The sequence below is a fragment of the Austrofundulus limnaeus genome, unplaced genomic scaffold (assembly GCF_001266775.1).
Source record: "Austrofundulus limnaeus strain Quisiro unplaced genomic scaffold, Austrofundulus_limnaeus-1.0 Scaffold12, whole genome shotgun sequence".
NCBI lineage: Eukaryota > Metazoa > Chordata > Actinopteri > Cyprinodontiformes > Rivulidae > Austrofundulus > Austrofundulus limnaeus.
This window is the reverse complement of record NW_013952414.1, coordinates 3675281-3697993: the sequence shown is the minus strand read 5'-3', so window position 1 is coordinate 3697993 and position 22713 is coordinate 3675281. Positions and strand designations below refer to the sequence as shown.

Below are 22713 nucleotides of genomic sequence, written 5' to 3'. Positions count from 1 at the left end.
GTGTGTGTGTGTGTGTGTGAGAGAGAGAGAGAGAGAGAGAGTTCATAAGCAACACAGCCAGGCACAGGGTTTACCAGAACCTTCTGGGTTGCAAACTGACAGGATAGCTAAGCCTGGTTTTACTGCAAGACAAACAGCAGGTCAGATGTCACCACTCTGAGTGTTTCTCATCTTACGTTTGTGGCAGCAATGAGCCAAAGCAATATAAAAAAAATTATAATAATATGACCAGCAAAATCTGAGGGTGTAACTGTTGGCACATGTAAAATATAACTGGAAACATTAATACAAATCAACCATCTGTGCAGCGTGCAGTGCATTACACTGAATCAGAACGCTCCTCTGGGTCAAACAGCACATTTTACAGTCAAGCTCAATATCTGTGTATCAGTGTTACAGATCAGATAACTCTAAGTTCATTTTAAAGAGTCAGATTTCAACAGTCATCACTTTTCCTCCTGTAAGAACTCCAAACAGGATAAGGGCAAAGTCACATTCTGAACCGGACCATGGACACAGTATGGACCCAACTCTTCTTTCTCACGTTTTATTTTTTATTTTACTTATTTTAAGGGACCTCAAGAGCTGCAACAGTCTATTGATTTAAAATATATATAACAAAAGAGATTTGTTTGTTATATAGCCTTAAGTTGTTAGAATTTAAAGCTACAGTAAGTTGTAATAACCAATGGGCAGAACCTGTCAGTTTTTACCAAATGGATCATGGAGAATGTATAAGGGTCCAGGGAACATGCCCTCTCTAGTGAATTCAGATTTATGACCCAACAAAATGTCTCTGTCATGTCCCACAGGCACCTGCTTTCACTCATCAGAGGAAGAGGAGGCTCAGACAGGTTCAACTTAAACACAGGCGCCACCTTTAGGATGATCCGTACAATTGCCTGTAAATTAGTGTATTCGTCATGACTGTTTATTATTTTAAAATATAATTTGCTAAAAAAATAAAATAAAATACTACAGATTTGTTGATTTTAGTGTCTTTTTTTTTACATATAACTATTTATTTATTGTAACTTGTGATCACACTTTATATTATGGTAAGCAATATATGTTCTTGTGAGTGTAAATAATTATGACACTACACGGTATTTGTTTAAAATATCCCTAACCATAAGGTGGCCACTATAACCACAGACCATATATATAGTCAAACCATACACAAGACATAAGGGCAAATGACAAGTAGGACACTTTCTTTCTGAACGTGAAGTTGCACGGAACAATTTCACTGCGGACCGGTGTACACAGAAACCAGTTCCGGGTTTTGCTGACTAGCTGAAAATAAATCTTCGTCACACATTCAGCGGTAAGAAACGTTAATTTAGGTTTTACTGGGCGTTACTTGTTGTTGTGTCACCAATTAATGGCCCGTCATTTCTTTTAGAGAAATCAAGAGAAAGACATTTTAACTTTTTGAACGTTCATTAGCACCTTTAGCTAGCGAAGCTAACGCGAACTCRTTTCAAAGCATTTACACATAAAAATTGTCACGACTGATATAAACGGGAGAATGGTGCTTTGAAATTGATGCCGTAGATAATTCCTTTTTTCTTTTTACTTCCTACACATTTCAATTAACCACTTGATCTTATCAGAAGTTAGACAGCGAGCGTCAAAAACGAACTAAACAGAAAAGGCCAGGGCAATTATGACTTTATCTTTTGTAACAACTTTACATACTTGAACTGAGTCTGCTTTATGTTCCTGTATCTCTGATACAAACAAATGCCTATCTGATCGTCTAAATGTTGCTGTTCTGTTTTCACACCCAGGACTGACAGAAATCCCGGAACAAAATGGGTGAGAGATCCGTTTTTACACAATAACTGTATCTTTCGATGCCTTTAATATCCTCACTTTTTAAAACCAGTTTGTTGATATGTAGTTAATCAGTGAGTAATTAAAAAATGGGAACCAAAGCACTCAAACCTTTTTAGTATTTATTTGCAACAGTGTAAAATTAAATATCATATTTGATATGGTGTTTTGATGATTGACAGATGGTGAGGAGCGGACCTATGGTGGCTGTGAAGGGCCAGATGCCATGTATGTGAAGCTGATCTCCTCAGATGGCCATGAATTTATTGTGAAAAGAGAACATGCCTTGACATCTGGAACCATCAAAGCCATGTTAAGTGGGCCAGGTGAGAATTCAGACAGAACAACCCAATATGTTGAACTCTCAGACCTGGAAATGGAAGTAATTGTGGTAATTGTTCTGAAAAGTGTTACACAGTTTAAGTTTAGCTTTGATTTTGGAGTTTAGTGCTCAGCAGTCGCTCACCTGTGTTTTTCTTTTTTGTTCATCTTGATCGCTTGTGTATCCCTTTTTTAAGCATTGAAGGATGTTAACATATAATGCCAGTAGGTGTGCGTGAGGGTGTGTGGCTGGATGGTTGCATGTATGTGTCCCTGTGATAGACTTGCAACCTGTCCAGGGTGTACTCTGCCTCCCACACAGTGAGAGCTGGAGATTGGCACCAGCTCCCCTACATCCCTGTACAGAAAAGCGGTTAAAGGAAATGATGGTTGGATTTGTAAACACAGCAACCAACAGTGTGTGTCCCTGTGATAGACTTGCARCAGYGTGACATCTGACTCTGGCTTCAAAAGGTTTTCCTAAAGGCCCTGTCACACTAGAGTTTAGACAACCTATGCCAACTTATGAAACAATTTTTTTATGTCTAAATTGATAATAAAAGTTATATATTTGATAATTTTTTTTCGAACTGGATTACACTCCAAAAAAACTTCCTGTTGACTTTTTCAATTCCATCTTCAATGTAGATGTCTTTAAAATGTTCATAAGTTGTCTAGTGTGACAGGGCCTTAAATCTATGCAGTGACATCCGCTAAAGAATCATGTCCTTTATAAATACAAATTGTTTTCTTTAACTTGCTTAATTTTGCCACGTATCACGATTTTTACTTTGTTTTAATTTTTTTTAATAAATAGAAACAATCTAAAAGCTCAAAAAGAAAAAAATAGTATAGGTCTTCTGGACGGGTTCTTCTCTAATGAAACGTTTCGTCTCTCCTCCAAGAGACTTCTTCAGTCTGAGAGTTTCAGGCAAAATTCAGGCTTTTAAGCCCTGCYTCCATGTGACTGATACTCACATCACATGGCTATCGTTGACACCTAATTAACACYTATTGTTAACAGGGGGTGGAGTGATACTGGCAATAGCCGTGCTGTAGGAGGGGGACAACTGAAAACGGAGGCCTCCACCTCTGTTTAATGATGGACGGTCTTTCTTCACAAAAATGGCTTCTTTTACTCCTCTCTCAAACCAACAATCCTCTCTATCAAGAATGAGAACATCCTCATCTCTGAAAGAGTGACCGCTGGCCTGTAAATGAGTGAAAACTGCAGAGTTCTGGCCATTAGATGTAACTCGTCTGTGTTGGGACATTCTTTTGAACAGTGGCAGACAGAATGTCCCAACACAGACGAGCTACATCTAATGGCCAGAACTCTGCAGTTTTCACTCATTTACAGGCCAGCGGTCACTCTTTCAGAGATGAGGATGTTCTCATTCTTGATAGAGAGGAACGTTGGTTTGAGAGAGGAGTAAAAGAAGCCATTTTTGTGAAGAAAGACCGTCCATCATTAAACAGAGGTGGAGGCCTCCGTTTTCAGTTGTCCCCCTCCTACAGTGCTGCTATTGCCAGTATCACTCCACCCCCTGTTAACAATAAGTGTTAATTAGGTGTCAACGATAGCCATGTGATGTGAGTATCAGTCACATGGAGGCAGTGCCTAAAAGCCTGAATTTTGCCTGAAACTCTCAGACTGAAGAAGTCTCTTGGAGGAGAGACGAAACGTTTCATTAGAGAAGAACCCGTCCAGAAGACCTATACAATTTTTTTCTTTTTGATTTTTTACCTGGATTACTGAGATGCATCAGGACAATCTAAAAGCTACACGGTACTTTACAAAGTGCTCAGGTTTTTGTGTTGTGATGCCCCTGTTTCTATGATTTAGCTTTTTTAACCACAGAAGTGCTAAATAATTTTGATTTATTAATATTATTAAATAGATAACCTGGAAACTAAGTGCTGAATAGATTTTTCCACTCGTTTACCCGCAGGACAATTTGCTGAGAATGAAACCAATGAAGTGAACTTCAGGGAGATACCGTCTCACGTCCTGTCCAAGGTGTGCATGTATTTCACCTACAAGGTCCGCTACACCAACAGCTCCACAGAAATACCCGAATTCCCCATCGCTCCCGAGATCGCACTGGAACTGCTCATGGCCGCAAACTTTTTGGATTGCTAAAAGTTCAAAATGAATGTGCAAAAAATGTAAAACTGATTTTTGAGTATTTAACTTTTGTTTTGCCATGTATTTCACGTGACACATTTTTTGTTTTTCTGTTTGTTTTTGCTTTGTGTGTTTGTCAAAATTGACTTAGTATTACAAAATATGCCATTTTAAAAAGGCTGGGAAAAAAATGGAGAAAACTGCATCCCTACAAAAATCCTCACCTCTTCATCTTAATAAAGACCTATTTGGTGAGCGCTTTGTTTTTGTTTTGTTTTTGTCTTCTCTGTTGCACCTGATGAAATTCAGGCATCTTAAGTGACACATGTAATCATGCCATTTACTTTAGAGCATTTGTTCTGTTCAAACACAGAGCAGATATATGTATAAAATACATTCGTTTACTTTGTGTCATTATTGCAACTACATATATTGCAAAATAATTTACAGATGTTGACAGATGGATTGCCCAACTTAGGTTTTTTTTAGGTTACATGACAAACAGTATTTTCAGCTGCTTTAAAAATAATATTTACAAATGTAAGTTCTGTTATCTATAGTAAGGAAATTGTTGTGTACTTTCTAGTTAAACAAGTGTTGTTCAGTTTGCACAAACATTAAAATCCAGGGTTTAAATTATGTACAATAGATGAAGAAAATACATACAAATTCAAAAAAATAAAAGTTAGCAGAAAGAAGAAAAAACTCATAAAAAATCTATAATTTGAACTTAATATGAGAATAGAAGTCTTGTGCGTCCATCTRGCAATTCTATATTTCAGTTTTGATTAAATCAATAGGGTGAGAGCTTGTATTGCAGCTCATTTAACTCGAATATTTTCCTTTAAAGCAGGGAATTTGATAAAAACGTTTGTTCACATAGGATCATTGTTTACTCTTAAAAAGTTTTAATCATAAGTGAAAAGTTTAACACACTAAAGCAGTGGTTCCCAAACTTTTTATCTTCTGACCCACAAATGGCAAAAGCTTGTGACCCCAAATATTACTGGTCTGAGTACACGAACTTTGTTAATAACCATAAAAACACAGGCTTTTTGACAATCTAAACAGCTTGTACACAAATATAAATACTTATTAATACTTATTTTGTGTTTTTGTAATAGTTATAGGGAAAATATTACATCAGCAGTTATTTTATTACCCTTTAAATTGATTTCTGGAGATTATCCAAGGTGCTTCATGACCCATAATTGGGTCCCAAGCCCAACTTTGGGAACCAAAGTGCAGTGGTTCCCAAACTTTTCAGCTTTTGACCCACAAAATAACAGTAGCAGGGTCCTGTGCCCCCAACTATTTTTGGTTGATAAATATTTGTATCAGGTCAACTAAACATGGGCATAGTAACAATATTTTTATACCACATTTATCCATTTTAAATATACTAACCTCACTCCTTTGTAACAACTAAGGCAAAAATGTAATTAATTCACAAAATCTTTTCAGGACCCAAACTTGATGTTTCGGGACCCCACTTTGGGTCCCGACCCCAATTTTGGGAAACACTGCTCTGAAGCAAGGTTTCTTTAGATTCATTAAAGATTTGAAAAAGAAGAGATATATGTTAATGTCAAAGCATCTTCAAATCATGAAAATCCTTGTAATCAGGGTGTGTGATAAAAGTTAACATTTTAAATGAGTATTTGACTTAAAGTGTGATCATGCGGCTTAGTGGATATTTTGCTCACAAGGGGAAACTCATTGTGGATTAAATCCAGTTTAATCCAAGATTGCATACTTCTCTTTTGATAGCCAGTTTTATAAAGTTATTATTTTATTTTCTATCGCAGTCCTTAATTAGACCAATAAAGACAAAAATGTAACTAAGAGGTGCCCTGGGTGTTGGCCCTGCCGCTACATCTGTCAGTGGGAAAAAAAATCTCTAGTCAAAACAACCTTCCTTGGTCACGTGACCGCGCTGACGTAGCGTCCTCCTCTCTGCGTTGATGCAGGAGGGGGGGTTTCCAACATGGCGTCGATGCAGGTAAGAATACAATTGACATCGAGCGCATATTTATCATTTTCGCCGGGTCTCCGCTTTGGTTTGTTTTCGTTGTTTACGAACCACTTCGCTTTGCTGTACGTATAGGTTGAAAAGCCGCCATGACACGGAGGTAAAACGCCGTGACATTCCGTTTTAAACCTCCCAGGTTCAGCGTTCGGGTCTTTGGCGAGCAACACAACTAGCCCCATCATCACCACCACCAACATAGACGCCCGGACAGAAAACTAGCTTCCCAGAACTAGCTTTGCGCGGGGATTTATTTATTTATTTTGGAGGGGGTGGAGAACAGGGTTGATAATTCGCGGAGTGTGGTGTAAAAGTCGTTAAAAAATGTCCGACTAACAGTCGGTGTTGCTGTTTTGGTCGACGTTTTCCGCATCCAGCTAACGAGACGCTGCGCAGATTGACGAGCAGCTGCGGCTTCCCGCTGACCTGAACAGGTGTTTCCATTCAAAACAACTGGACATGTTTCCCCCAAAAACCTCCATCGGAGCAAAAAATGCCCCAAAACTCACTTTTCAAGAAAACTCAATAAATCCATTTGTTACTTTTTTTTCCTGTTTCAGATAGTTTTAAGTAAAGTTTTGAGGATAAGCAGTCACATCATGAATATGATCTTATAATGTTTTTAAAACACGGTTTATGTGCTAATTAGCAGTAAATAAACGTGAATGAAAATTTAATCACATAAATTAGAGATCAGAAAAAAGTAGAAAAGCTGGATGAATAATAATAAAACAGCACATAAAGTAATATGTCTCAAATAAATGAAGTAATTACGTTATCTTTTTGTAGTTTATTGTTTCATTTTGATTCAGTTTTAAAATCTAAATGAAATGATGGAATATGGATATTTTTCTCTGTACTGTTTGCTTAATGCTATGTTTTAGCRTCTTGACAGCAGTATAAATATTTTTAAAATGTTTTTTTTTTCAACAGAAAAGGCTACAAAAGGAATTGTTAGCCCTGCAAAATGATCCGCCCCCAGGAATGACGCTGAATGAGAAAAGTGTACAGAACACCATCACGCAGTAAGTACCTCTGTTCTGCTGGAGCAGCATCACTCAGATCTGAACTGATCGCTGACAAAAAGCCGGTTTCCGTGATCAAACACACATCACCTGTGTGAAATGGTGTGTTTTTTGGTTGTGTGGAATAATCACTGYTGGTGCAACAGTTTCAGTCGGAGCTCCTGTAGTGAGGAAGAATTGGGGTCATCCCAGTGACCGGCAGCTCTAGCCCCTCAGAAGAGACTCTCTAATGCAGAGTGTCACTATTGGCCCTCATAAAATATTTAAAGCCTGGTGAGCAGGAGTTGAGCTTGAGTAACAAGGAACTTTACTGACATTTCTGCCTCCTTTAAAGCCACATTAGTTGTTGTTTTAATGGATGGGCTGTCATTTTCTCTTCGTTTAAATGTGTTTTTTAAAGCTTTAAAGGTTGTGACCTTGTTTATGTGTTTTGTTTTTTCCAGCATCACTGCTGCGTTTTGCAGCCTCCAAAAAGCTGTGTATTACTTGTCATTTTTTAAGTAAATCTGATTTAAAGGACTGATTAAATACTTTTCCGTCTTCCTCGTTACAAAGCAGTCAAAGGAATCGGCTGTTGYGCATGACTGACAAGTCTCCCAACCAGTTCAGCTGGCTTCTGTGTTCAGGTTTTGGATGGTATGTGTGGGAGTGCCTGTTTTCAGGTGTAGTGATTGACAGCGGTGGAGATTTGCCCTTCAGTCCTCAGTGTTTTTCTGCTTTACGCTGAATCTGATCTTATCCAAACTGGGGAAACAAAACAACTCTGCCATGTGGCGACAATAAGAGGACAGCGTGTCGTCAGTTTTATAGCTTTGTTTCTAGTACAGCCTGACTCTCTGGGCTGCTCATTAGATTATTATTTGATAAGAAGCCAGCCTTGTAAACAGGAAAACCACCGCTTTAAATCTCTGTTGTTTCTCACATAAACGCGTTTACATGGTATGACTTGTTTTGTTTCTCTGAAAGACTTATTGTTTGCTTTGTTGCCCGAGTCTTATAATCAGCAGTTTATGGGGGACAGTGAACATTTTGAACATCTTGTTCTAGACTGTTTTCTGCATAGATTATATCAGAAATTTTACTGTGACCATGCTTTTATCTGAACTCTAAACCACAAGGAAGAACGGGCTCCTTTCTGAGTCATTGAGACTGACATGTCAAGGAGATCTGATCATATTTCTCTGGTTTTGTATTATAAACACACAAGCCTATCACAAATGAGTTTAATGTACTGTCTGTATCGTTTGAAAATAAACATTTGGCTCATAGATTGTCTCCAGGTTTCTCCATGGAGCAGTTTTTTCCCCCTCCATATTTAAACATTTGGTTTGTTCGGTTTAACTGCATTTAATCTTGGTGACTTGTCGCAGGTGATACTGCCTGCCTTTTGTATTTGCAACCCTTACATCAGGATTGAATTGCCACCAGCACAGTGTTGCAGCCGAGCGACTGAAGCAAAAATAGATTCTATCCACAAAATCAATGGAGGATCACATTATTACAAAACCACTGTCAAAAAAACCCTGCTGAATATTGAATGTCACTGGTGTCAGACAGAGAGCTTTTGGTTCTAGTTATTGCGGAGTTGGCAGCACACTTTGTGGTTTTATTTTTTATATAATTTAAAAAAAAACCTCTCTACTTTAATTTTTATTTGTTCTTTTTGCATCAGTATGTTTAAATTCCAGCAGCAATTTCCATCTAATCTGCGGCTGTTGGAGTTTCTCGTTTGCGGATCGGTGAAAGCAGGCGGGATGTACTTTGTGCATCAGGAAGAAAGGCAGGCCTTTTTGTGTTGACTTTCTGTAAACAATTAAATTAGGAACGAGTTATGAAATTTGTGTTTCTAACTAATGGTGAGATTGCACACTGACATGTRATGTATGAGGCTGGCAAGCTCCCTCCTGTAAACCAAACCAGCATGGAATTAGATCTTTGAGACYGAAAGTCGCTGTAATGCTTGTATTTGGTTATTGTACAATCTTAGTATAACATTATTTTAGMCCCATATATTTTATCATTCAGTCTATATAATTTGGTGATTTAAGAATTGAAAGAATAACAAATATAAAGTAAAAAAAAAGAAATTTTACATCTAAAAACAAGCAAACAAACAAAAAATCCCTGAAGATTTTTAGTAGTCACAGGTAAACATTTTTGTACGTCTGTTGACACTGACTGTGCTTTGGGTATCCTGTCTTTATCTTTGGGTGATCGGAGATTTTTAACATCTTCCTTTTTGTTTTGTTTAGATGGATTGTAGATATGGAAGGAGCGCCCGGCACACTGTATGAAGGAGAGAAATTTCAGCTGCTTTTCAAATTTAGTAGTCGATATCCTTTTGATTCACCTCAGGTAAGAGCTGACCCCATCAGTGTTTGTGTGAAATCATTCATGGCAGTTTGAAGCATTTGGCTGGAATTTGTTCAATGATTTTACATGTTTTGTTTTAAGACCATAGCATTTTTTTTTCTTTCAGCTGCATCATTGTGCAGAAACAACTGAGCTCTTTAAACATTAACTTTTCAAACATGAAGGCCAGATTGTCAAAACAGTCCCACTACCTGCTGCAGTGCAGTTTTGGTCTGCTGAATAAAACACTTGTGTTGCATTTTGTACGTCTTGTCCTAAACCTTAAACTGTTTTTGTCCTGACCCCACTAAAACCACAGTAGATGAATGTATCAGTGACACAGTTACCACCGCTGATCCTCACTGTTTTAAACGTTATTTTATAACAAAAATGTATTGTTTTTGGTTCAAAATCCTGACTTTTGTTTGCATTGTTTATATACAAAATTGTAGAAATTTGTATAATATTCCAGAAGAACTTTATTTCTAAAGTGGACRAACCCAGAATCAGCCCTCAGGTGACTTACCGTAGTCTTTTTTTTCCTTTGGCACAAATTGACTACGGTAMTTATTATTCAGGAAGTTAACTTGGTCAACTTAAATCCAATAAGGGCAAASTAACATTTTTATGTATCTGACCAAAAGTCCAAAACTAACACAGTTGAAGGATTTAAAACATGATAAAATATTGTGCAGAAAGTTATCATCTGAGAGAGCTTAAGGACAAAAGCAAATAGATGAATTTTAAGTTGTAGGTCAAACTAGTGTTGCACCGATTATTAAAAATAATTGATTATGTAGAATAAAAAAATGCCTCATAGATCCTTTTTTCAGTGATGGACCACTTTGTGCTGAAGCAAACWAATTTTTGTTAGTTTACCTTTCAGAAAACTGTCTCGAAAGCAAAGCTATCAGTTATGCTAACGTGAGCTAAAGCATTAAGTGCTTCATATTAAATCACTGAATTGTAATAATTTATCCAGTCTTGTATTTTTGTTAGAAATACTCATAAGCGTTTAAGGTTAAGTTTTATGTATCATTATTTTCATATATCAACTAATTGATTAATCATAAAAATAACCCACAGACTAGTCGAGTATTAAAATAATGGTTAGGTGCAGCAGTAGGTCAAACCCTGCAGATTGCATATAGCACCTTTCTGCTGCAACACTTGGATTTTCAAGGTGTCAGGAGTTAATATTCCAAGGATTTGCCAGCAAAGAGCTTGTTTGCCCTGATATTTTAACTCCAGGTGTTATCTGTGCTTTCTGTTCATATCTGCGGCTCTCTCCTCTAAGCTCGTACGGTGCCAGACTGCCTGAACTCATTGTTACTCTTCACCCCCCTCACCCAACCTCCTCCCAGCTGTTGCACCTCAGGCATGACGTCCTTTCCGGTATCTTTCCATTTAGCTGTTACTCTTGTGCCATTTTAATAGCTAATACTCCCCAGCTCTATTTATAAAATATGTCCAGTGTGTTTCACGTCTCCTGTTTTAGTCTGCTGGCCCATATTCCTCTCTTCAAGCCTCTCACCTCCTCTAGGCCCCAGTGTCCTAATCCCAGAGCCTCATGTAGCCTCAAAGAGTGAGGTCTGAGTTCATACAGCAAGTCTTATTATTTTATTTCTAATGCAATAGTTTTAGCATAAAAATGCCCATAATTTAGTGTCAGWGTAGTGGAGTTTTTTTCTTASATATTCAGTTTATTACCCTGATAGTGGTGCTCAGTTTTTTTGTGACATGTCCCCTATTTGGAGGAACAAATTGTTTTAGTCCCTCCCAACCCCTCAGGCTCCAGATCAAAATAGTAACAATGTGTCAAGTATTAAAATATAATCATGCTTATTAAATGACATGACATTGTAACCCTTTTTTCTTTTTTGTTATAAAGTATTGTTAAATTTGAAAACAAAAACAGTTGAGGTACGACGTCACGTCCTCTAGGGCAGGGGTTCTTAATGTTTTTGACCTCGGGGCCCAACTTGTTGAACATAAAGTGGCACAAGGCCCAGTTAGACATTACCAATGTACGTATCAAAATGATAATTATTCTAAATCTTGGTTTAATTTTTATTGTGTTTGCATTATAACTAAATTAAATACACTTACAAATACACAAATAATCACAGCACATTTTTTTAATATTGTAACCTGCCCATAACAATTATTTAAACAAATACAACGGTCAGTCAGCAGACCACTCAGGCTTATGAACGCAAAAATATATTTTTAACATAAACAATAACAAAAAAGACAATTCAATAACTAAAATTGTCATAAAATAAATACATTCAAAATGTTCAATGTTTCAAATTAATAAGATCTGTAAAAATAAATTTGATAAAGTACAAATGAAACTATAGTCTTTTTAAACTTTTGCATGGTAGAACCAGAAGCTGCTCTTCACATTAGTGACAAACTTTGGTCTATTTTGACAGTTTGCCTTTGTTTTTGCCTTCTACTTTTCGTGTAAAATAGTTTTCCATTCTCTGCTGGTGGCTAATRTTCTTCTTCTACGTATTAAAAAAAGTTGTTAAACTTCTGAGTGGCGCACTACTGCTACTAGTGGTGAGAAATTGTATCGCACGTTATTCTAAATCAATGTGGTCACGTGTCCCTTTGCGGCCCAAAGTTAAAAACTGTTGTTCTTTTGAGGCCCTCAAGGTGGCCCATGGGTTAAGAATCTCTGCTCTGATGGACCCCACCCCACAGTTTGAGAACTACAGCCCTAATACCCACTCATGGCTTTTCTCTGCTTGTGCAGGTAATGTTCACAGGAGAGAATATACCTGTCCACCCACATGTGTATAGCAACGGTCACATCTGTTTATCTATTCTGACGGAAGATTGGTCACCAGCGCTCTCAGTGCAATCAGTTTGTCTTAGCATTATCAGCATGTTGTCTAGCTGCAAAGAAAAGGTACGTATGCCTTGTAGTAAGGTTGTTTGACATTTCTGCTCTTTTTAAACAATAACTTTTTTTCCCCCCTGCAGCGACGACCGCCTGATAACTCGTTTTATGTAAGAACRTGTAACAAAAACCCAAAGAAAACAAAATGGTGGTATCATGGTGAGTGTTTTCTATGACCACACACTTTTCATATTGATTTGGAGGGTGCAGATAATTCAAAATCTGTATTTTTCCCCTCTTCATTTTCACAGATGATACCTGCTAATGTACAAACTTTGTAATAATCGTAGAAGAAAGAAGTCCTACTGACCTACATAAAGCACTTTTTAATTATTCAGTCTTTGAACTCTGACCTTTGACTGGAACAATGGAAACCAAGCGCTGGAGACTCTTGACCGCATTTCCTGAAGGGGGCAGTTGGCTGCATGATTTAGTCGGTTGTAACATAGAACATGAAACGTAAACGGACATCTACAAGTACACCAGATGTATCGTTTTTGGCTAGCGGTTTGTAATGCGGCGAGCGAAAGAAGGCATATTTATAGTCAGACAATTAAATTTCCTGTGTTACGATTATTATTATTATTATTATTTGTTTTTTTTTTTTCTTGTGGGTGCTTTAAGGTTTTGTGTTGTGCAATAATGATTGATGAATGCATGCTGGGGCCTACAAAGAGACATCCAAATGTTAACAWCTAGAAGGGATCTGACCACCGAAAGCCCAAGAAATGCTTCATCAGTTTTTGTTTTTCTTCATTATTATTATTAATATTTTTACATACACTGTGCRAGTATCTGGTTTGGAAAGGAACTATTTGTATGTTATCCACCAACTGCAGATGTACTGTAAGTAGTCCTCCTACTCATCAGGTTTTTGTTTGTAACTGCCCATTGCACGCTTCTTTTTTTTTTTTCCTTCTTCCAGCTCGACCCCGGTTTGCAGTTCTTCCTGCTGTTGGACAGAGTGTCGGTACGGACGGGGAGAAAGCAGATAGTGATAGATGCTGCGCCCATCTGATAACCTCCTCTCAAGGTTGGGCCCAGTTAGTCGAGCCTTTTAAAGATGTGCAGCAGCAGCAGCCTCTCTTCCATTTAAAGAATGTCTGCGGGAGAACATCTGTTGCGTGATTTTGTTTTTATATGTACGATGTATATTTTTAAATTAACATGCTTTATTTTTTTTCTCCTGATTTTAAATGTGTTTTTGTACCTTTTTTTTGACTAGCTGATACTTTGAAAGGAGGGTTATTTTGATGGGTCAGTATGATTTTTTTTTTTGTATTTGTTTTTTAATTTAAAACCTCAATTGAGCTCAAGAGCAGCAATGAATGACTAAAAGGAGAGTGTGTGTTGAAGTCCTAAAGATAACTCTTTTGTGATTTCCCTCACCATGTCAGAGTTTTGGCTCAGGTACTTTTTTCAATAAAGAGATCGCCTCTAAAAATAATACCTATTAAATATTTTGAATTTCGCTATATTTTCACCAGAAGAAATTGTCATGTTGAACGCTTGTCTGAAACTATTGTATATAAGTCTTTAAAATGTCTGAAATGATGGACCTTAGCTGGGGATGCACATAGGGTTTCATCTGAATGATTAAAAAGATTTTTTTTTAAATTTTATTTTCAAATTAGGTTTTGTACAGTCAAAATCAAACAATTTTGGTTATAAAACAATCCGTAGTTTTACAGTGGGGATGCATGCAGTTTTAACCCTTCAAGTCTTTCCAGAACTTTAGCTCTTTTGCATCACAAAGCTCACCTCCAGAGACTGTGGTCATTTCAGGCAGTAATCATCTCATTCCTAAACAAATGTTTATATCCACTCAAAGATACTTGAAGTTTTCAACATGAATTGTCTGTAGTTATGTTTCTCCAGAGTTTTAAATGAAATTGAGTGAATGTTATTATGTCGAGGGGGAAAAAATCCCAGCTATCTCAAAAACTTAAGTGTTACCACCCAATGATTTTTTTTCTCCCCTTCATTGCAGTGAGTTTYGGTTAAATTATTGCAAATGCAGTCATAACCATAAATGTGCAGAGACAGAAAAGCCTTCATCCAGTAGGCAGCAGAWCACAAGCGATACGAGTGAAAAAGTTATTTTATTTTTAGTTTGTTTTGGTTGTATTATTATTATTTTTTTCGGTGTGGTTTGAACTTTTAGCTTGCAGGCTGTCATGGGAGTGATTGACGCTAAAGAGGGTGTGCTATTTATATTTGAAATTTTTATCCTGGGATGTGCAAGCTCCATGTAATAGGTGCCTGTTCATTTTCATAATCAACAATAAAAGCGTAATTTAACTTTTATTTACCTTTTTGTTTGCACCGTATTTATGTGAAAGTGTCACTTATTTAACTTCTCTATCAAATTTTTATATTTACCAGTAATTATATTTTTTCTGCTATAAATTTAAACCATCCCTGCAGTAAATGGAACAAAAACAAAAGTATAAACAATTTCTGTTTTTTTATGCAGAACAGCAACACATGAAAATATGGTCCAGTGGCGCCCTCTATTGGCTAGGCCATGGTAGTTCTGGTAAAACAAAACAAAAAAAAAACAGAAGTTGCAGGTCTTCATTTTAACTAGTTAAAGAAAAATGGGGTAAACATTTGCTGAAGTGCAGTGTACACGATGTCCTGCATGAGGTTTGATGCTRTGGGGGACCACAAGCAACACCTGTAAATCTTTTCTGCATCTATTGCTGCTAATAATTGTTTAAATAACTTGTTGCATTTTAAACATTATATATTCTAGATAGATATACCTTACAGAAAACATTTTATGGGGATGTTGGCAAATAAAACTAGTAATTTACAACTACTTAGTTTTAGGATTTAGTAGTGCTAAAATGMATAAAATAAGGGTCATTACGATTAAATATCACAATAATAAGATACTTAGTTGTAAGTTTGAAGTAGTGTCTCATAAAGAGTTTCTAAATCGACACTACCTCGAAAATATGACTCATAATTTTGATAGTAACTCATAGGATGCTGAAAAACAATATATAACAGCATCATGACTAACTATCCAGTTTAGTCATGAAATGCAAAGTCAGCTTTAAGATAAGAAGTCATAATTTTCAAATAAGTCACGTTTTTGAGAAAATATATTGAAATATTAAGTGTTTTATTCAGTCATGTATTAATGGCTATGTTTATGGAAAACACAAAGAATGCATATAATTAAAATATGGTAATCATAACCCTCTAAACATGCATAATTATACATATGCTTTGATATAAACATACCAGTGTTGCTATACACCCTTACACCTGCAAACAAAAAGAAATATAATTTATAGTAGTCAAATAATAGATGTTATGCATCAGATATATTTACAAACATGTTTATTTGTATGTATCTGTATAATTCAGGGGCATGTGTGCCTCTCATATTGAGATAATAAATCATAAATGCTAAGTCATAATTATGTCTTTATGGCGTAAATGAGCTTCCATACCTTATAAAAGGTTGAACGGGTTTTCAAGCAAAAGTTAACTTGGAGCTGAAAGGAAGCCAACTCGGACTGAACCATTTTCATGAAGATGGGGGGGTGTCCGAGTTATTAATTCATTCGGACTTTTGCTGTATTGATGCCACGTTTTGCAATATTTACACACAAAAATCAAACAAAACTTATATTTTCAACATAAACATCATTTTAAATAATCGTTTGGTTATAAGTGAGCGTATTAAGTGTTCCTACGGAACTAACAACATGGTATGTTCCCTTCTCCATCCAGTTCTCTTTAGTGTTTGCCAATGTTGGAGGTGTAACTGGGGTCTGGCCCTGGACAAAGGTAAAATATGCATTTAAATGTTTGTCCTGTTGTAGTCTGATGCTCACCGGCTCGTACGTCAAATCACGATAGACTGAATTGGCGCTGACTTTTCGTTTGAAGCGGGTCGGTGCGGAGATGCTAAACCGAGACTGAGGGGCTCTCCCTCGGCCGTTCAGCCATGATGATGACTTGAGCCTCAACCGGCTAAACAACCGCAACCGAGGCTGGCACAGTAGAAATATATCCATCTGAGAAATGCACAGTAACACGTTCATGGCGACACACGGACCGGTGCGTGCTTTAATTCTGTTTTCAGGGGCTGACATTAGCCGGAAATGCAGTTTTCCTAATGATGCCGTTAGCCTCATGCTAAAGCTGGGCAGAGTAGTCGGAGCTGGGAGGTAGTTTGAGGGGCTGCAAAGAGTCCTGCCAGTCAGATCCAGCGATATTTACCTTTTATTTACCTGCTGAATTTGCAGCAGTGGCGTAAAGCAAGTGGTTTCACTGTTTGTGCGCCTCAGTGAGCCTGCAGCTTTATATTGTAACCTTACATGCAGATTGAGGTGAAAGTTAGGGATTCATTTGATTTAGTTTGCATTTCTTTTCTTTTTTTTCCCTTTTAATACAAATGCACATGCATTAACACTTGTCCCATCATGAATTGTTAGGACAGAGACGCCTGTTCTCATTAAAGACAAAGCAGAAGTGCTCAGTTGACATCTAAAAACATAAAAGCTGTCGCCACTGGCCTCTGTTGCTCCATTTAACTAATCASTTGAAGAAAAACTCACTAAATAACAGACATACTTTTGTAATCGCAGCCAATTAAACAATGACTAAGTGAGAAAACAAGATGCCTCAACAACAGTTACCATTAATTGATTGTTTGCTGATATTTTCTTGTAACAAAYATGAGAAAAATGCCAGCAATGCATATTTATTCATTTCTAGTTTATCTCAAGAGCCCCCCCGTTTAGTGTTTCATAACCAAACTGGGATCCCAACCCCGATTTTGGGAACCACAGAGCTAGACCACTGTTTGTAAACATTTCAGCGTCTGACATCAACTTTGTAAATTTGCTGATAAGACACTGAAACTAGGGCCTTAATCATTCATCTGTTTTCTGCTTCTCATTCGTGGTTGAATCTCAGAGGCAACATGTCCAGGAGGGAAACCCAGACCATCCCTCAGCTCAGCAGTTCCTCCTGAGGGAATCCCAAAGCATTCCCACCCAGGCCARAGAGGAGGATACTGGGTCAGTGGGGGGATGCATCCTGCTCAGATTCCTGAAGCACCTCAGTTGGCCTTTCAGTGAGGATGAGCAGCGGCTCTGTTATGAGCTCCTCGCCTTATAAGGCAAAGTTAGGCCCCCCTGATTTCAGCCACTTGTCTCAGTCATGATCCAAACCTCATGTGAAGTGAAAGTTAAAACGTAGACAGACCAGTAAATCCAGACCTTTGACTTTCGACTCAGCTCTTTGTTTTGGGTCAGTGAGTTTCGGCCTCAGTCGGGGGAGTTAAAATATCTTAGAGTCATAATGGGAATGGTTCATCTGTTTTAACTTTCTTTTTTTTTTTAAGATTTGCTCTGAACTCTGGAGATGTTGATGTGAAAGACAAGAGAAGATGCATTGAAACACTTTTGTACTTCTTAAAATTAGGCATTACACTTTTTTTAACATCACTCTATATGTTTCTCTTTAAAAAGGACATAATAGTTTATTATGTTACATATACAGAGGCCATAGTAGTGCTAAAAAGCTGTTGCATTCTGTTAAAAAAGAAAGATAAATCAAATTTATGACCCATCATATCGAAATGAGGATTAAGTCAAATTTGGTCAAAATTACCAAATTACATTTTAAAATTTCTGGCTTTAAAAAGCTATGTTTTGATACCTGGATCATTCTGATATCATAAGCTTATCAAGAGATATGACATAATTTGTCTTGTTGGTTATTATAATAGATAACTCTTTGGTCTGAATCCTAATTTTATGTAAATTTATTGAGTGGTTTTTGATGCAAATATAAAAAGGAAACCTCAAATATTATTTGTATATTAAGATTTCCCCGTTGAAAAGAAACAAAAAAAAAATTAGCTCACAGAGAAAATTTACAATTTTAAGGCGTTTTTCCTCAAAATCAGGTTTCTTTTTTACGTGACTGTAAAAAGAAAAAACTAATTACTAATAATGTTGATAAACACTTTGTTCATTTTGTATTGCTTTCTACTAGAGTTTGTCCTTCTAAATATTTCACTCAGTCAGTTTAATTYTAGTCAAAACAGTGAAAACACCTTTATTTTTCTTTTTGTAAAATTGAATCAAGACAACTGTAATCCTGACGTATTTGTTGATAACCGTAATATTTTTCTTCTTAAAGTGGTTCCACATGCTTTGTCCTTAATCAGAAAAAAAGAGTCAAACAGCCATTGTCTTGTTGAGGGTACGCTCACAGGCTACCTCCTCCTTTCCAGAGTGTTAGCAGTGGTAACATGAGGAAAGCTCCTTCAAATAAAGCTTCATTGTTTGGGTGTAGTGACTGGCTGTGGATCAGAATGTGAGATCGCTGCTCAGTTTGCTCTGCAGGCTTGGAGCACAGGTTCTGTTAAGAATGTTCTAAAACTCTTATATTTAAATAAGCTAAGATGTGCAGTTTTTGTTGTGTTAAAGTGATCTGTGACAGCTGTTTGCACGGCCAAAGCGCTTTACTAACAAACAAAAAAGACAGTTTGTTATTATTATTGGTTGTTTGCAGGAATAGAGCATGGCTCAAGTGAAAGTACAGACCGCAGCACCCCTGACTGGTCCTGGCCTCACCCCTGGAGTTCCCCCAGCGGCCATGGCCAGCTCAGGATCCCTCGGTCTGCAGTCCACCATCAACGGCACAGGCCCGGCCCCCGCACCCGYCTGCCCCGCTCCTGCAGTCGGATATGGGGACGCCCCTGTGTCTGCCTCGCCGCCAGGTACAACCCGATTACCACAGACTGCTAAAACCAGTGTGACGTCACACTTGGATGTTTTTCTTAAAGSGATCCACGATTTGTTGTAACATTAGACTTTGTTTGATAAACACACATATTTTAACTAAAATAAAGACTGTAAAAATACTGTAGGCTGTTTAGTTTTGCAAATTTTTAAAAATATATTTTAACACGGACAGAGCCWTTTTATTCACACGCAAAGCTTTCTGGGTAAATGATGACGTGGACAGGTCCTCAATGTGAGTGAACTATATCACCCTGAAGGTTAATCTTACCATACCATACCACTTTTATTTATAAAGCACTTTGAACAGCACAAGGCCAACCAAAATGCTGTACTGTAGCATTGCACTAGCGCCCATACTATATTGCCTTATATGTATTAGCTCAGCGCTAACGCGACAAACAAGCTAAACAAGCTAAACTGAGGTCCTCCATCCATATTTTCAGTTACAGACTGAGTCATTTCTACCTTCTCCTCTCTGTCAACGCTCTCTGGTTTCATTTAAAAGAGTCAATCATCAGATATTGTCCAAGATTAACCTTCAGGGTGGATATAGCTCGCTAGCAGCCTTACACCGAGGACCTGTCCATGTCATCATTTACCCAGAATGCTTTGTGTGAAAATAAAATGGCCCCGTCCGTGTAATATATTTTTAAACTTATAGTTTAAAAATTATAAAAACTAAACAGTCTACAGTATTTTTACAGTCTTTATTTTACAGTTACTGTATATACGTTTATCAAATAAGTCTAATGTTACAACTAATCATGGATCCCTTTAATAAAATGACAGAACTACATTTCTTTACCAAGTTTTATTTGGAATTGGCACAAGTGATCTATAATATAAGCTGTGTCTGTACTTTATGCCTAAGACATTAAAATAAAATCCATTTCAGTCACGTGCTGGCTGTTATTACAACATGATTTTATTCCTCAGCATTTTGTACTCCACTCTGTTCAAGGCTCGCCCGAGGAGAACATGGCAAACCCTAAAGAGAAAACTCCAATGTGCTTGGTGAATGAGTTAGCCCGTTTCAACCGGATCCAGCCACAATACAAGCTCCTCAAAGAGAGAGGTCCTGCACACGCTAAGGTAAATACAGTAGTTAAGGTTGTCCAACTATCAAGTCTTAACCCAGTTCTCGTGATGCCAAGCATGTACAGTTCCTGTCAGCTGATGTTCTGTCCTCTGTGTGTCACTGTTTCAGGTCTTCACGGTGCAGCTGACTCTTGGGGAGCAGGTGTGGGAGGCAGAGGGGACCAGCATCAAAAAGGCCCAACACTCCACTGCTGCCAAGGCTCTGGCTGAGAGCGTCCTTCCCAGGCCGGCACCCCGCTCCCCTAAAGCAGACATCAACAGCAACCCAGGTGCTGCAGCCGCCACCAAAGCTTACTAAAATACARCCCTAACATTTATTTTAAACCATTTCCTCTCTGAAGTAAGAGTTTACATATGTGCCCTTCCAAAGTAGGGTTTTTGTAGATTGTTTGAAAAAGGGGTAACTACCACAGATTGTTTCTTTAAATTCCGTCTTTTTCTCCTTCCTTGTGCACCTTTGCTCACACAGGCAGTATAACCCCCACAGTGGAGCTGAATGGTYTGGCCATGAAGCGAGGGGAACCAGCGATATACAGGCCTCTGGATCCCAAACCCTTGCCCAACTACAGAGCTAATTATAACTTCAGAGGGATGATCAACCAAAGGTGAGCACCAACGTGATTACTCCAGATTAGTTTGTTGTTCATTGTGTGATTTATTATTATAATTTTAAGAAAAAACATTCCTAATTAAAATAGGAACTCCTTTTATGACTTGCAAGTCCTGTTCCTACTTTGGTTTAAAATGGACCTTTTGAAAGTTTAGAGAACTGGATTCAGCAAAGGTATATTGTCTTTGTGAACACGATCAAGAGAAATTGGATTAACTCGAGCAGCATTGTTTCTTTAGCAGTGCGCGACTGCTCTTCTGAATAAATGAAAACTATGTAACACAGATGTTTACACTTAAATTAAAAATATTTGACMAAAGAAAACCCGGAGCAGGACTAGAGAGAGATGAATATGATTTAGATTTTTATTTCTGTGACTGTATATGACCCACAGGAGACACGACATTAACAGCAGTCGTCATTTCATTCCTCAGTTTTAGCAGGTCTGATGCTGCTAAAAATGACAGATTTTTTTTCTGGATCTCTGACAGCAGGACTTCAATCTCCGAACTYGTAAAGTTCTTCTTTTTTACTTTGCAATGTCATATATGAATGGACTTCTTGGTATGTGGGGCAGGAAACATAGCCTTATATGGTGTTTTTGGGGTGGTAGATTAGCTGATCTCTCTCCGTGCACGAGCAGCTGATATGCATTCATCAGTTTACGCAGTTCATTTACACACTTTTCCTGAAGATAGATTGTTGAATCTGACATGACATGTTCGTACGAACCCTTCATAGGAACAAAAGTAAGAGAAATTTAGGATAAGAATACGAACATGTTCTTGCATGAGGCCCAATGTCTGTACAAAAATAAAAACCCTTTAACTGAATTTAGGGAAAAAGTGCCATATTTATTTTTAACATTTTGTCTCAGACAATAGTTTGAATCATGCTCTCTCTGAGATAATCTAGTTTGATGATGTCATCAATCGCGCACCGGTGAACATTTCTGGACAACAAGCAGTTATTAACACATTTTGGTCAAATCCAGGTGTTAATTTATCTGGCTTTTGTTATCAGAAGAAAAACTGATACCGATATATAGAGACTTTACATTTTTATGCTAATATTGGACCGATAATATCTATAGGCCGATATTATCAGACATCCCTACTTCTTGGTAATAAATCTTGTACCAGGCACCTGATTGGCAGCACCTGAAGGTACCAGAAGCTCAAAACAACATACCGTATTTTTCAGACTGTAAGCCGCACCGGACTATAAGCCGCACCCCCAACATAAAAAAAACAGTACACCCAAATTTGTTGTCAAAAAAGTGAATTCAACATCAAAACATAAAAAGTAAACCTTTAGGAATTAAAGTTCGGAGGAATACGGTTCATTTAACTGACCTTATTTTGGTAGTTTTCTTTAACAGTTTCTGATCCAACAAAACGTCTCATTCGTCTTCCTCCGGTGCACTGAAACCATCGAAGTCCTCCTCTTCAGTGTCGGAGTTAAACAAGCTGAGAAAAGCTGCGTCACACAGCGGTATCTGTTCAGTGTCGGAGTTAAACAAGCTGAGAAAAGCTGCGTCACACAGCGGTATCTGTTGTCCTCCCGGGGTAATGCTGGCTCTGAAGCTGTGGTTTCCTCTTCACGTAGCAGTCCAGCC

The 22713-nt window shown here is 37.7% G+C and overlaps 3 protein-coding genes across 6 annotated transcripts in view; all 3 read left to right on the top strand.

The window, feature by feature from the left end:
* Positions 1 to 1243: 1243 nt before the first annotated feature.
* eloca (elongin C paralog a) lies at positions 1244 to 4549 on the top strand. Of its 2 annotated transcripts, XM_014002344.1 has the most exons (4): positions 1244 to 1327; positions 1794 to 1821; positions 2022 to 2165; positions 4113 to 4549. In XM_014002344.1, the coding sequence occupies exons 2-4, from the start codon at positions 1818 to 1820 to the stop codon at positions 4301 to 4303; spliced, it is 339 nt and encodes a 112-aa protein (XP_013857798.1). In that variant the 5' UTR covers positions 1244 to 1327; positions 1794 to 1817; the 3' UTR covers positions 4304 to 4549. The 2 variants fall into 2 exon arrangements, with proteins under 2 accessions (XP_013857798.1, XP_013857799.1); XM_014002345.1 differs by lacking the exon at positions 1244 to 1327 and having other exon boundaries at positions 1653 to 1821.
* Positions 4550 to 6191: 1642 nt separating this feature from the next.
* On the top strand, positions 6192 to 14912 carry ube2wb (ubiquitin conjugating enzyme E2 Wb). 2 transcript variants are annotated; one of them, XM_014002340.1, is made up of 6 exons: positions 6192 to 6290; positions 7251 to 7342; positions 9595 to 9697; positions 12459 to 12614; positions 12689 to 12764; positions 12857 to 14912. In XM_014002340.1, exons 1-6 carry the CDS (start codon positions 6276 to 6278, stop codon positions 12868 to 12870), a joined length of 456 nt encoding a protein of 151 aa, XP_013857794.1. In that variant the 5' UTR covers positions 6192 to 6275; the 3' UTR covers positions 12871 to 14912. The 2 variants fall into 2 exon arrangements, with proteins under 2 accessions (XP_013857794.1, XP_013857795.1); XM_014002341.1 differs by lacking the exon at positions 6192 to 6290 and adding an exon at positions 6500 to 6751.
* A 1433-nt stretch (positions 14913 to 16345) lies between these two features.
* Positions 16346 to 22713, top strand: part of stau2 (staufen double-stranded RNA binding protein 2) — a gene marked incomplete at its 3' end in the record, with an annotated part of 94111 nt that continues 87743 nt past the window's right edge. The window contains 5 exon segments of one of the 2 annotated variants that reach the window (XM_014002338.1): positions 16346 to 16412; positions 19155 to 19362; positions 20349 to 20479; positions 20595 to 20754; positions 20955 to 21090. In XM_014002338.1, the coding sequence (XP_013857792.1) occupies positions 19164 to 19362; positions 20349 to 20479; positions 20595 to 20754; positions 20955 to 21090 (626 nt within the window). In that variant the 5' untranslated portion in view covers positions 16346 to 16412; positions 19155 to 19163. 2 annotated transcript variants of the gene reach the window in all.

Excerpts from the sequence above, each read along its gene's own strand:
- eloca (XM_014002344.1), top strand. Across the intron at positions 2,166-4,112 it reads AGCCATGTTAAGTGGGCCAG|GACAATTTGCTGAGAATGAA; the intron begins GTGAGAATTCAG and ends GTTTACCCGCAG.